General features: G+C 34.1%; 1 protein-coding gene across 4 annotated transcripts in view; it reads left to right on the forward strand.

The window, feature by feature from the left end:
• Positions 1 to 1,088: 1,088 nt before the first annotated feature.
• The window catches only part of LOC111788042 (ABC transporter C family member 13), a 24,187-nt gene continuing 10,820 nt past the window's right edge, over positions 1,089 to 14,455 (forward strand). For 2 of the 4 annotated variants that reach the window (XM_023668179.1, XM_023668182.1), the window contains exons 1-21: positions 1,089 to 1,168; positions 1,361 to 1,401; positions 1,488 to 1,575; positions 2,342 to 2,506; positions 2,585 to 2,716; positions 2,963 to 3,057; positions 5,651 to 5,714; positions 6,050 to 6,304; positions 6,680 to 6,749; positions 7,158 to 7,218; positions 9,067 to 9,154; positions 9,801 to 9,919; positions 10,236 to 10,333; positions 10,479 to 10,545; positions 11,915 to 12,032; positions 12,133 to 12,249; positions 12,435 to 12,515; positions 12,599 to 12,841; positions 13,854 to 13,955; positions 14,039 to 14,106; positions 14,262 to 14,393. In XM_023668179.1, the coding sequence (XP_023523947.1) occupies positions 1,115 to 1,168; positions 1,361 to 1,401; positions 1,488 to 1,575; positions 2,342 to 2,506; positions 2,585 to 2,716; positions 2,963 to 3,057; positions 5,651 to 5,714; positions 6,050 to 6,304; positions 6,680 to 6,749; positions 7,158 to 7,218; positions 9,067 to 9,154; positions 9,801 to 9,919; positions 10,236 to 10,333; positions 10,479 to 10,545; positions 11,915 to 12,032; positions 12,133 to 12,249; positions 12,435 to 12,515; positions 12,599 to 12,841; positions 13,854 to 13,955; positions 14,039 to 14,106; positions 14,262 to 14,393 (2,258 nt within the window). In that variant the 5' untranslated portion in view covers positions 1,089 to 1,114. Of the gene's footprint in view, positions 1,169 to 1,360; positions 1,402 to 1,487; positions 1,576 to 2,341; positions 2,507 to 2,584; positions 2,717 to 2,962; positions 3,058 to 4,777; positions 4,863 to 4,984; positions 5,056 to 5,650; positions 5,715 to 6,049; positions 6,305 to 6,679; positions 6,750 to 7,157; positions 7,219 to 9,066; positions 9,155 to 9,800; positions 9,920 to 10,235; positions 10,334 to 10,478; positions 10,546 to 11,914; positions 12,033 to 12,132; positions 12,250 to 12,434; positions 12,516 to 12,598; positions 12,842 to 13,853; positions 13,956 to 14,038; positions 14,107 to 14,261; positions 14,394 to 14,455 lie in introns of those variants that run through there. The other 2 variants (XM_023668180.1, XM_023668181.1) reach the window with 2 other exon arrangements.

Here is a 14,455-nt window from a genome sequence, read left to right on the forward strand (position 1 = left end):
CTGCATTCCGTAAATGATTATAAATAAGAGAACTTTCACCACCATTTAGGTGGGAAGAATTCATCTTGATTAAAAAAATACGATATGTAATAAAAAAATTTCACAAATAAATGTGGAAGGAGTAAAAGGTTTATAAACTTTCAAAAGTTTATAATTTTTTTTAGTGCTTTTAACTATAAAAAGTTTCATTAATATCTTTTAATTTTCAATTTTTATCTACTCATTTTGGTTTTCATTAATATCTTTAATTTTCAATTTTTATCTATATTCATGTTGGATGTGTTAATTAAACACAATAAAATGTTAGAGAAAATATAGATCTAAGTTAACTAATCATTTAATAATCAAACCACTTTTAAAAATTATACAAATCTCATATTATTTAAACTAAATTACATATATAAATCTTTCAACGTTATCATTAGTTTAAACGGTAGCCAATTTATTTTTTTAAATTTAGACAATCGTTAAAATGACCATTTTAGATATTATCATGTCAATTATTTATCTAAAATTGTAATAAATTTAATATTCCAAGGATAATTTAAAAATAAATAGTTAATAATTTGTATACTTAAATTTATTTGATGGGGTGGAAGACACGTATGAAACCCACTCTATACGCGTTTCCATGCGTCCCCCGCCACTTTACAAAAGCACTAAAAGAAAAATGCTTTAATTAATATTTACTATTTTATTTTAAAATTGAGATTACATCATTTTGTCGTAAAAAATGTGTTATTTACTAAATTATTTTAAAATTGTTAAACTACTAGAAATGGATGAGTATTAATTAATATGGAAGGGTAGTGATTAAAATAATATCTGCAAATAATTAAATAAATAAGAAAAACCTTAAAAAGGTAAAATAGAATATTAAATATTTTATTTTCCAAGAAGGTGGAGGAGTGCAACTGAGACTGAGACTGGTAATGCTCAGAGATTTCTTTTGATCCATCTTTTTTTCTTTATGCCTTTCTTTTTCAGAACATTCTCGTCAGCACTGCATTTCCCATTTCCCCATTAAATTCTAACGGACCAAAATTTATTTTGTTTTCCATCGTTCTCCTCTTTGTTATGGTAAACAGTGCAGGGATTGCACTCAGCGGCGGCGATGACGACAATGGCGGGCTGGTTCTTGCTCCTTGTTTGCCCACAATCTCCTTATGTAATTTTCTCCTCACTAAGATTTTTGTTGCCATTAATGCATTCTTGTCGTTCTGAAGCGCTGTGTTTTCATGGGATGATTAGCTTGTTTTTTCTTTTTCCATTGATATTAACAATTCATTGAATGGTAGCGAACTGAAATTTGAACGATATGAAGTTTCTGGTGGCTGATACTGTCCTTTTGTATTTGCAGGTTTGGAATGGACATCGGTTTTCTAAGTGTTTTATGAATATATATCCTTTCATGTTAGAAGTTTGGCTCTGATTTCTAGTCTCTGCCTCTGTTTGGCCTTTAATTGTTGTGTCTTAACAATTCTTACGACCTTAGGTTTTGGAGTAAATGTTTTGACTGTCACCATTACTGTATTGCTCGGACTTACTCTGAAAAATGATGGAAGGAGACGGAGGGTATGTTCCTCTTATCATATTTCTCCTTCATTACTAAGCTAAGATGTTAATTAAGGAGAAAATTGAGCTTTTTCCATGCTAGATTCAGTAATTTGTTGGTCACCTAATGATTTATGCATCTTAAACAATTGAAATTGGAAAAATTCATAGCATGGATCAAAAGTGTGAGATCCCATATCGGTTGGGAAGGAGAACGAAGCATTCTTTATAAGGGTGTGGAAACCTCTCACGCGATGTGTCAGCGAGGCGGTGTGCCAACAAAGACGCTGGGCCCCGAAGGAGGGTGGATTGGGGGGTCCCACATCGATTGGAGAAGGAAACGAAACATTCTTTATAAGGGTGTGGAAACCTCTCCTGTGATGTGATGTGCCAACGAGACAGTGTGCCAACAAAGACGCTGGACCTCGAAAGGGGGTGGATTAGGGGGACCCACATCGATTAGAGAAGGGAACGAGTGCTAACGAGGACGCTCTGCCCCAAAGGTGAGTGGATTGTGAGATCCCACATCAGTTGGGGAGGAAAATGAAATAAGGGTGTGGAAACCTCTCCCTAGTAGATATGTTATAAAAATCTTGAGAGGAAGCCCGAAAAAAAAGTCCAAAAAGAACAATATCTGCTAGCGGTGGGTTTGGGCCGTTACAAAAAGCGCACTTGGTGGCACTAGATAAGAACCGTAACACGCACTTAAGTTGTTCTTATGCAACTTAAAGACTGTTGTAAGTGATGGTATGTTCATATTGATTTCTTGCAAATCTTCTTTTTGCAGAACTTTCAGAAAAGTCTTCTGGAAAAAACTTTCTTGTATGTCCTTCCAGCCATTGGACTATTCCTGTCACTTCTTGATATGATGTTTCTTCTGAGGAAATTATTCACCGGTGATGTTGTTGAATACCATGAGTGGTTAACAACAGCTTCACTATTTGCAGTCTGGGTAAGCTATCTAACCTTAGCTGTTCATATTCTGCACAACTTTTTTGTTTGTTTTATGAGTTTCATTGTGAATATGCAGACATGCACTGCAATCTTTGCAAATTGTTCCAACTTTCAACACATCTTTACCAAAAAAATGCTTTGTTCATGGTGGATTGTGAGAGCCATATTCGGGATTCTCGTTTTCGTTTCGACGTATGCAAATTTTGAGGTACTCATTTTTTCTCATAGATATCACTTTGAAGGACATAGATATCACTTTGAAGTTTGAAATAACAGTGTTATGGTGCTCAGATGAACTGCATTTATGATCTTATGTTGAGGAATCAAGTTTTGTTTTCAAATTCTTGTTTGAACTTCCCTGTACTGTATAGTTGGGTTTCTCTGATAGACTAGCAAGAACAGATAAACTGTGCACCTATTAAGAACAAGTTTCTTGTTTCTTTTCTTTGTATAGATACTCAGATCCCTGAACTACAGTTTTGTTATCTTGTTGGATGTTCTGTTTGGCGCATCAGGATTCATTATCAGATCAGAGCAAGCAAAAAGCAGGTATGCTAACGTTATATTTCCACGTTTCCTTCCTAATTCTCTGTTGTTTGTTAATTAGCAAATGTTGTCCTCTTTGGGCTTTCCCTTTTAGGTTTTCCCTCAAGGTATTAAAACACATCTATTAGAGAAAGGTTTCCACACCTTTATAAAGAATATTTCGTTCCCTCTACAATCGACGTGGGATCTCACGATCCACCTCCCTTCGAAACCCAACATCCTTGCTAGCACTCGTTCTTCTCTCCCGTCGATGTGAGATCTCACATATCTGTTGCAATTTGTGGTCAATAAAAATGATTACATTAGCCACGAGGTAGTATTGGTGAACCTCTCGCGAAACGGAACCTTTGGATGTCTTACTATTATATGAAAACTCTCACGAACATACCCTTTATGCTCATCCGTACGTTGATGCGTCGTACTTATGTTAAGCTTCCCATCATCCGAAAAAGCTTTTTCCGAATCAAGCTCAAGAACAGCTTATCTCTATCAAATATAGCTAGCTTTTCTGAAACAAATGTCTCGTCACTCTCGATTCAAGCCAAAACTTGATGCTCCTTTAGTTGGTTTGTGATTCTTGGACAGTTTCGTTGTGAGGGATTCAATTCAGGCCCTCTTCTGTTAATGCTAATTGCATCACTTTGTAGGGATGCATCAAATTCTTGTTGTTGCTTGGTATGTGAGCTTCCAATTGGTCTCACTATGTTTGTTCTCTTAAGTATTTTCAAGCCCCCAAAATGAACAACTTCTCCTGCCAAAATGCTTGGTATTGGTGGTACAAGTTGTGGACATAGAACTTCAAAAGACGGTTTGACATATTGGTTTTATTTCAGTGTTATCTCCGAGCGTTTGAACTAGTCATCTTACACGTACCTTAATTAATAGGGATAAACGTTCGATCCTATAACATTCAGTTACCACAAAAATGTAGGGAGTTTTAAATCTTAGGTAGGTGGTAAATGTATTTTGACCCGTTCTTTTTTTTTTTTTCTTTATTCACATGAATTTTCTTTTTTAAACACACTGATTTTATAGAGACAATATTATAAGGTTGATCGATTAGTTAATAAGAGGGTATTTAAGAAAGGGAAAAAACACGATGAGAAATCGTTGAGCTATCGGTTGGAGAAGAAGAGAAAAAGAAAATCGAGGGAAAAATGATCAACAATGTAAATAATTAATTTTCGTCCATATATTAACAATAAAATTTTAAAATTTTCTTAGAAGATTGAAAATATTAATGATATTTTTGAAAGTTTACGCTCGTTTTTTAATTTTTTTAATAATATTAATAATACTATTGAATTTTTTTTTTTTTGAAACAGTTTTAAGAGTATTTATATATTGAAATTGAGTTTTTTTCTTAATTTTTTTAATTTTTTTTAATGTTTTTATGTATAAGTATAATATTATTAAATTTTTTAAAAGTTTTGGGATATTTTAATGGCAAAATAGTTATTTTTATTAATTTAGTTTTTTAAAAATATTCTCAATCTCTTCGAAAAGAAATATATTTTATTATTGGCCACTCCACTACGCACCGAATCAGACCATTGACCGGCCCATATAGTAATTCCTAGTCAGTATATGGGCTTGGGCGTTGTATTCGGCCCAATCCTCCAATGACCCAACTGTTTATCTTCAACTCTTAGGCCCAACCCAATAGGATACAGTAGCTTCAACTCTGTTTCGTCTTCCTCCTCCAGCTAGCTGACACACTCCCCTCCTCTGCATGCTCAAGGACTTCCATTAACACTGTAGAGCTGCAAATTTTGAAGCTTCATACAACTACGGCAGCTGAAATGGACGTAGAATTGTTCTTCATCTCGATACTCGACAATACAAGTCTAATGCTGTTTCTTCCTTTAGTTGATCAGCCATTGGCATTTTTCTCGTTTGAAAGAATGATCATTTCCATTAATGTCGGCAGCTCGAACCTACGTGAAGCATTTCCTTGCGAGGATTGACTCTCCTTCCTCCTTCAGATTCTTTAGTTTCAGTGTAGTGTTGAATGAGCTGCTATCGGTTTACTCTTTCCTATGCTTCTTTCATTTGCGTAGACTTTTTTTTCAATGAAGAATTTTAGAACTCTTTACAGAAGCTTTCTTTTCATCATCATCATCAGCTCAATGGGGGATCCCATTCTCTGTTTGATCTCCTTGTCCTTGTCCTCGAGCTTCTACGAGCCATGCTATGTTTTGTGGTCAATGGTTATGTTGTTCACAAGATGGTAATGGTGAAACTCTTACCAGACCACAAAATTGTATAGCCTCACAAGAAAATGTAAATACTAATAAAGTAATTAACCCAAAAATTAATTACTTAACTAAATAAAAATAGAAGTGAAAATTTGAAACTTTGACCTCTTAGATGAGAGTATAGGCTTTAACGAGTTGAGCTCATATATTACTCTTCCAGAGTCATAAACCTTTGTGTTTGGATGAGAAATTATCTCGTTTTGTGTCCAACTTTGAGATGAACTTCTAACGAAATGAAATATATTATCTTCTGTATCATTTGTGATATTCCGTAAGTTCTATGTATGTTATACACATCAATTCTCTACTCAGGAAATCTTTATTTTGACTGTATGCAGTTCAATGGAAGATTCACTTCTATCTGTGGATGTGGACTTAGAGGAAAGTCTTATGGGAAATAATGTAAGAAAGAAGCTTTATCTTTTGCATTCCTTTTCATCTCCTTTCTGATCAGTTGAAATTCTTTGTATGGAAAAATTGCTAGAAGATAGGATCTCAAACCTTAGTTGCATTCGGGTGTTCCTTGCTTTCTGTGATCATCGATCAATCTTGACTAAAGATGTCTACTAATTCTGCTTGTGTTACCTTTTCTTCTATCCTTTGTGCCCTTAGATCAAGAACCATATTGTTGTTTCGTTTAAGTTTGCTATCATTTGATGAATATGCCTTTTAATTAATACTCTTCTGTCTCACGTGAATTATGATAGCTAGTTGATTATTGTGTTTTATTGGTTCAGAAGGAAGATAAGCAAAGCTGTTGGAATCTTTTGACATTCAATTCTATCATGTCAGTTATGAACGACGGTGTTAAAAAGCAGTTGAGTTTTGAAGATCTGTTGCAGCTTCCAACTGATATGGATCCCTCTTTCTGCCACAACAAGTTGTTAATCTGCTGGAAAGGTCAATATTCGAGGAATGGTTCAAATCCATCGTTTTTTTGGGCAATCTGTCGTGCATATGGTTGGCCATATGTCTCTCTTGGTTTACTGAAGGTACTTGCTTATCTTAAGTGTGCAAGGCTTTCATTTTATAGGGTTGTAGACGTGATTGAAGCTTCTAATTCATACTTTCTTTCTTACATATTTAAAACATAAAATAACTTCCCCCTCTCCTTGATTCTTACCGATTAGAAGGCTGTTTGTAAGTAGGTCCTTGAGTGGGGGCTCTCTCATCCCCCAGCCCTTAGGCTGTTGAGTTGTTGCCCTGCTTTTTGATTATTATATGAAAGTTTCTTGTCAAAAACATAAAGAAAAACATATTTAAAACATAGTCAGTAACCATTTTTGGCTTTAGCAACATGCAATAACATTGCTTTGTCCATAACTTGATCTCATTCATTGACTAGATATATATTTTACCTTGTTCAGGTGCTTAATGATTGTCTTAGTTTTGTTGGACCAATGCTTCTCAATCGGTTGATTCGTTTTCTCCAACAAGGTTCTTACATACCTGATCTTTTCTTTGTCACTGGTTTATGAATATTTGACATCCTCCTTATTCTTCCATTTTACCCCCTGGTCATTCATATTTACATCAAATAGTTTTGCACACTTTTAATTCCACTGACAAAATGTTGCTTTACATTTCGTTCGCACAGTTTAGTGTTCTTTACATTAGCGAAGTAGGTATAGAACCACGGGGCAGACATAAACAATAACTTCTTTATTACTACGAAAGACCCGTGGCTTGTGGTGCTTATCTTCATCCTCAATACAACGCTTACTAGTTTAAGAAAGGGTTTTTTTAAAAAAAGATGTCATATGCTGTTCTGAGAGTTCGATCACCGTTGCATAAATTTTTTATTGGCAAGATGATTCACTGACATTTATACTTTTATTTATTCAGGTAGTAGGACATCCGATGGCTATTTTCTTGCAATATCTTTGGGCCTCACCTCTATCTTCAAGTAACTCTTTAACATTTTGGCTGCCTTATGCTGTTCTTTTCATTATATATCATTTATGATTTACGTTGTCATTCTTTTTTTATTCGTCTGTGATATTTATTTACTACTTCAAGGAAAGAGACGAAACTGATTTTAGGCTTTGCAGTTTTTTCACCACCAAAGTAATTTAGTTAAAATCTTTCTTCATTTGTTGACAAAAAACAAAACTTTTCATTGAGATTTGAAAAGTTACAAACGATCAACTTTACGTAGTAAACTTAAAAATAGAAAAAATCCTACCAACTACAAATTAACTTGGTTGGTAAAATTACAGGATACGAATATCTCTCTGATAAAAGGACCCCTTTTCTTTAGTTTTGCTTCTTATTTTGAATAAAACTTCACCATCACCCTCCTTTTATCCCTCCCTCTTCTTCTCCATCATTCCCATCAGCCCCAACCAGCAACAAAGATGACTCTCACCCGTTCAACCCTTCCCACCCTCTTCTGATCATATTCCCACAAACCCCATGGTGTCATCCCCTTCATTGAAGAAATGTACAACCATCATTGAAAGGAAGATTTACTCAATTGAGGTCGATAAGAGATACGCAGGTACTAGAGTCAGGATATAGAAGTACTCCGGAGACAACTTTCTTCATCACATTGAAATGAGAATCTTTGAAATGGCTGGTAGCCACCTTCAGAACCTTTGTCACCACCTCATTGACACAAAAATTCTTCAAGGAAGAATGTTTTATAGAATATAACTTTTGGGTCGAGAAGACCAGGACAAAAAGGAATGCTTGTCAAGGTGGCTCTCATAGACTAAAGTTTACATTTAAAGCTGCTCTTATATCCTCTGTTTTGAAAATTGTGGACTCCCGTCCATCCCGCTGAACCTTTCCCTTTCCCATGGATCATTGCTGTTGTCATCACTCGAAAGCAATTTCACAACGATTGGTACAAGATTACAAAGTGCCTCAGACCCATCTGAGCATTTATGCTTGTTAAACCCTTTCTGCGCTGACCAAGCACTCGTTCGTTGTGAAAATGCCGAGCAATCGGATGCTCTCTGTTCCACACTGAAATGGCAAGAAGTAGTGCTTACATGCTTAAATTTGAATGCTGGATTAAGGTAAAAAAAACTTAATTGGTTCATTCCAATATGGAATTCAATATCTAATGGTCATGAAGTACTAAGATTGAATAAAATTCTATATTGTTATTCAATACAAAAAAATGGTGCATCTTATCAGGCCATGCATTTTTATAACTATGAAATTCATAAATGAAGTAGCTAAAGGTGGAGTTACCCTGAGGAACTTGTAATTTTTTTTTTTTATGCAAGTAAAAGTATGATTTGGTTGTAGTATACACAATAAGTTCATTCATTTCCCAAAAATGCTGGTATTAGCAAGGTGGTACATAATTGTAACTTCTTGTCCAATATGGAATTCTTTTTATGCTTCTTCAATCCAAATACTATTAGGAGTTCTAGAAGAAAGCACACCGGTCACTCCTAATTAATTTTCACCATGCCTTTACTCAGGAAAATCTTTACTCAGAGTAGAGCATAAATCTAAAAAGAATTGAAGAAGAGGGAACAAGCAAATGTTGTCGCAATTTAAATGGCTGTTTTCTTTAAATTTATCCTTTTTTGAAAAGTTTCGTTTCTTGTTTAAAAAAAAAAAAAATTGTTCCTACTTTCTTCGAAAGTTGTACTTTCAGGATCTCATCGATATTGCTTGATTATATTGCTTGATTATATTGCGTGCAAATTACTGGCCAGTTGCAGGCATCTACATACTTTTTTTCCCTTCATTGTCATCTAACAGAAAATTAGAAATTATTGGTTTCATTGTGCAGATCATTTTTAGATACCCAATACACTTTCCATCTGTCCAAACTGAAGCTAAAGTTACGATCTAGTATCATGACCATCATCTACCAGAAAGTAAGCATTCTTCCTCCTATTATTCAAAATTTAACCTTGGCAGTGCAAACGCAGTGTCTTTTTATGATTGGAACACACTTAAAAGATGTATTTTTAGGTCATGATTTTCTTTATGGGGTTTCATGTTATTGAATGCATTTTGTTCGACTTGTTTTGAATTGAAAACTTTTGGGTTTGGTCTTTTTTTCTCTATTATTTATTCTTATCTTTTCAAATAGGAGATAACCAGTGATTTAAAAAGCCCACTATGGTGTGAGCCTAGACCCAAGGCGCATCCCCTGTGCCTCACTTAGAAAAAGCAAGGTTTTGTTAATGAAGCCTGTTTGTGGCGTGTGCCTCGGAAGTCTCAAACCTAATAGCTGTATGACTTGTGTGGATATGGCCAATATTCTATCTAACTAATAGGCTAAAGTGAATCCTTTTTAGGTAGTATTTCTCAATACTAATTTTCCTCCATTGCTTGTAGTTATATACAATTTGTTCATCATATTTTGGTCCGCGATGTTAAGGAAATGTAAAGCCCTTTTCATTTCTTGTATTTCTTGTTAGAATGACCTCTTTATTTTTTAAACAATACATAATCTGTGACTGACTATATACGTTTCTTTCAAAATTTGGCTTTAAGCATGAATTACTTTTACTACAGTGTCTATCCATTAGCTTAGCAGAACGATCACAATTTTCTTCTGGAGAGATCCAGACTTTTATGTCTGTTGATACTGATAGAACTGTCAACTTGTGCAACAGTTTTCATGATATGTGGAGGTAATGACGCTTATCTTNTTTTTTTTTTTTTTTTTTTTTTTTTTTTTTTTTTTGAGTTCAATCTGTGTTTGTTTTAGAGAAAAAACAGACAGCCTGGAGGGGGCAGTAATTCCTCCAGAGGGATCTAATCAACATATTATATCTTTTAAATATGAAATTGATCCAATTGTTATAGCTGGCCTAGTGGTTCAACTATTATTTCCTTTTTATTCTCTTTTGTTGGACTAAAAGTCATGTTATTCTGAGAAATAATTGTTGAAGTGTGAGAGAGGATTTGGATTTATTTTTAATCGTGGTAACGTCTAAATACTTTCAGCCTGCCTTTGCAAATAGGAGTCGCATTGTATTTGTTATACGTTCAAGTCAAATTTGCCTTTCTTTCTGGAATTGCAATAACCATATTACTCATTCCAGGTATACCTTAACCTTCCTTGCTTCTGTAGCATACCATCTAAACTTATTTTAATCTTTTCTTTCTAGAGTTGTCCAATGTTACTTCTGTCAATGCTGTATCTGTTACTTTATTTATGCTCACCAAATATTCATATAAATTGACTAGTGAATAAGTGGATATCTGAAATGATAGCAAGCGCTACTGAGGAAATGATGAAGCAAAAAGATGAAAGGTATTTATCTTCTCCATTCTCCACATTGTTGTAGATGTTAAAATTACCAATGAAAAGACCAATCGTGTACAAGAGCATAATTTTTACAGATATTTGGGTGCTTTTTGCGTTTGGTTAAATGTTTGTCTCTCTCTCTCTCTGTTCCCCCAAAACTTGTGCTTTTGTTTCAAAGCAAGGCACAAATAATTTAGTTTCTGTAACATGTCTGTATTTGACATCCCGACTCTCGAAATTTCTACCATCAGAACTTCAAGCAACAGTACAAAATTAGATTATTTATTGTTTTTTCCTGTAAGCTTCAGTACTAAGCATAACCAAAAGTATTAAAAACTTAGTATTCTGAGTGAAGGAGACTAAACTTACTTTTGAAGTATAATTGCATGGACATCTTTGTTTCAGAATGCTTTAAATCTCTGTTTTAAATTTTGCATAATTATAAATATTCGATGCTCTTTTTCTCTATTTGAATAAGAAATATTTTACCTTTTTTAAGCCTATGAAATTATAACTTCTTGGACATATTTAATTTTCATTTTCTCTAACTATTTCGTATTCTTTTGATTGACATGTTAATGCTTGTGATTATGTATGTATGTGTTATTTTTTTAAAGTTATACTATTTGAATGAAAATTGCAATTTGTATGGGCAAATCATCATTTTTCTCTCCAGTTCATTGAGAAATGTGAGGTCACATGCTTGTTTGAGCAGAGTAGGCTTGGGTAGCTGTACATCCTTTGTCTCTCAACTCGCTCAGTCGGAGAAGAAATTTTTTTTATTCAAGTAGTGAAAAGTTACCAAGTACAAACTTCTGGATGAAGACCTGTATAACAAGAAATAAGTCCGATATGCTTGAAAGTTAAAAAAAAAAAATCACCTGCCTAGCAAGGTCTCCTTTTAAAGTTTACAAAAGCCTCATGACCCTGCTTAACTATTCCAATCAACTGCCAACATCAGAAACTTGAAGACGAAAAAGTAAACACATAGAATTTCTTTTATTCTAAATGAAAAACTTTCCAACGACGATAGATATCAACAATGGGATAGTTGCAACTGCAATAGTCTGAGTGAGCACACCAAAAAGCTGTAGAGAATTAGTCTCGTTTCATTCCATCACTGAAAAGTTTCATTGTTAAAAGAATTGAAATAATCAAGTCTTTCCTCCTTTGATATCCTTTTGCCTTGAAAAAAATCAAAGATGATCTCAATTGGCTATATATATATATATATATATATTTATACCAACACGTTTTGGGGTAATAATTAGACTAAATAATGAAAAGTCATCTAAGTGAATAACTGTGAGAGAGCTTAAAGTTAATAGTTCACTAGAGTTTTTTTCTTCAGATGATTTATGTTACTCTTTAATAGAATAAGGAGAACCGGAGAAATATTGACTCACATTCATACTTTGAAGACACATGGGTGGGAGCTGCTTTTTTCTGATTGGTTGATGAAGACAAGATCTCTTGAAGTCTCCTATTTGAGTGTAAGAAAATTCTTTCATTGTCGATATGGGTCCATGATTAATTAGGCCTATGAACCATGCTTGTATATTATCTGATAAACATTTTAATTTATATTATCAGACACGGAAGTACCTAGATGCATGGTGCGTATTCTTTTGGGCTACTACACCAACCCTGTTTTCTCTGTTTACATTTGGACTTTTCTCACTGTTGGGATATAAACTTGATGCTGCAACGGTATCTTTTCTTCTTTCTCTTCTTTTTATATTTTCTGTTTACTTTTTTGTTAACCGTATCCTCTGTACTCGTCGTATATGTTTAGTACTTCATATCCTGTTAACTCCTTTTCTGCACTCCCCCTAATAGTCGATCTTTCCAGGAAAATGCATTTATTGTATTATTTTTACCAACCTTAATTTCAGGTTTTCACCTGCCTGGCACTATTTAACACTTTGATTTCTCCTCTAAATTCATTCCCTTGGGTCATTAATGGAATGATTGATGTAAGTTTTTTATGGCCCATGACTTTAATTTTGTTGAGCTCATTATATGTTTCTTCTAATTAGTTTTTCAAATACATGGCCAGGCCATCATATCTCTTCGACGATTGACGAGATTTCTATCTTGCATTGAACCAGATAGAACAAATATTTCTCCTTCCCCAATTATTAACAATGACCAGGCAGAATCTGATGTTAAAGAAACTGCAGTTTTCATGTCTAATGCATGTTCTTCTTGGTCCAGCAGCAAGGAAGTAGAACCAAATATTTTATTAAATAATTTGACTCTGGAGATCTACAAGGGTTCCTTTGTTGCCGTTATTGGAGAGGTAAGCTTTATGAAATTTTCATGATAAGTTTGATTTAGGGTTCTATTTGTAATTTTTTGTATTGTCTATTTATTTAGTTTTTAATTTTAGTTAGTAAGTCTTTTGTTATCTTGTATACCCATGTAATCTAACCTCATATAAGGGCAAGGGCTCACCTTTCCGGGTAGGGACCTGAAATGTATCCTTCAACAAATCCTAATCCAAATTAACCAACATGATAAACAAACTGATCTTAATCCTATTTAACCGTGGAATTGACTTAAATATCTAATTAATCACTAATCTTACTACATCAGATCTTGAATTTTTCCAGTGAGATTAATCGAGTTATGCACAAATTGGTCTAGACACTCTTGAATATAAAAGAAAGTTCTTATATTAATAATTCTCTTGGTTGAGAATTCTTGGAGTTTTACAAATTGTAGATTGAATCATTTTAGTATTGGATTGAGAGAATGATCCAGATCAAGAATGATGTCAGCAAGTAAGAATTTGACAGCAGGAAATGAAGTTTCCACCCCACGAGCGTCTACTGTTTTTTAACATAACCCACCGAAACTGATATCAACTGTATGAGTGTTCGATTTAACAATTGAACTGTTATTTTGGTGAGCTGAAGAAGACATTTTAAATTTGATTTCTTTTGGTAGAAATCAGTTTGAAACATCCTTTCTGTCTTGATTATCTTTTAAACTGAAGAATAAGTTTTATCTTTTAAACTGAAGAATAAGTTATCTTTCAAGAGGGAGGGAATCGGCGTAGTGTAAATACAGGTCATTTTGTAGTTTTTCTTCGAGTTAACTGATTTTGTTGGTTCATTTGTTAGTAATTGATAGTGGGCTTACATTTTCTAGCAGATTATTTTCTTGTATTTGCAACTTTTTAGAATGATAATAAATGCCGTTGGCTGAGAATCTAGCATCAGTATAGTTATTTGTTTATCAAATCTATGAGGTGAATTTGTACTTCATAGCTCGCTTTTCACAATCTATTCTAAAGGTATTTAATTCAGGTTGGTTCAGGAAAAACATCCTTATTGAGTGCAATCCTGGGAGAAATGCGGCTTCTACATGGTTCTGTACATGCAACTAGATCGATTTCATATGTATCCCAGGTTTTTGTTCTTGTCTGATAACTGACCTGTTATGCATACATTTTGGAAAAAGAATCTTATCACGTTCCATTTTGTCTCTGTAGGTCCCATGGATACTTTCTGGAACAATTCGTGATAACATATTATTTGGAAAGGATTATGACCCTCAAAGGTGAATCTGTGCAGTGTATTACAAGATTGCTTGTTTCAATTATCTTATGAAGCCTGTTCTTTTCTTCTTCTTATTCTTTTAGGTTCAATAAAATTTCCTCTGATTTCAATCCACAAGCTTTTGATTCATAAACTTGTTGAATTCAATTTGAGCAGATACTGGGATACTTTATGGGCTTGTGCTCTAGATGTTGATATTTCATTAATGGCTGGATGTGACATGGCTCATATTGGAGAAAGAGGGGTCAACTTATCTGGGGGCCAGAGGACCCGATTAGCCATGGCAAGGTTATGCTGTCTTTATGTGCTCCAATTTGAAATTTATCTTTACTAATGTGATTTTTTTTTTT

This window comes from Cucurbita pepo, chromosome LG02, assembly GCF_002806865.2.
Source record: "Cucurbita pepo subsp. pepo cultivar mu-cu-16 chromosome LG02, ASM280686v2, whole genome shotgun sequence".
Taxonomy (NCBI): Eukaryota; Viridiplantae; Streptophyta; class Magnoliopsida; order Cucurbitales; family Cucurbitaceae; genus Cucurbita; species Cucurbita pepo.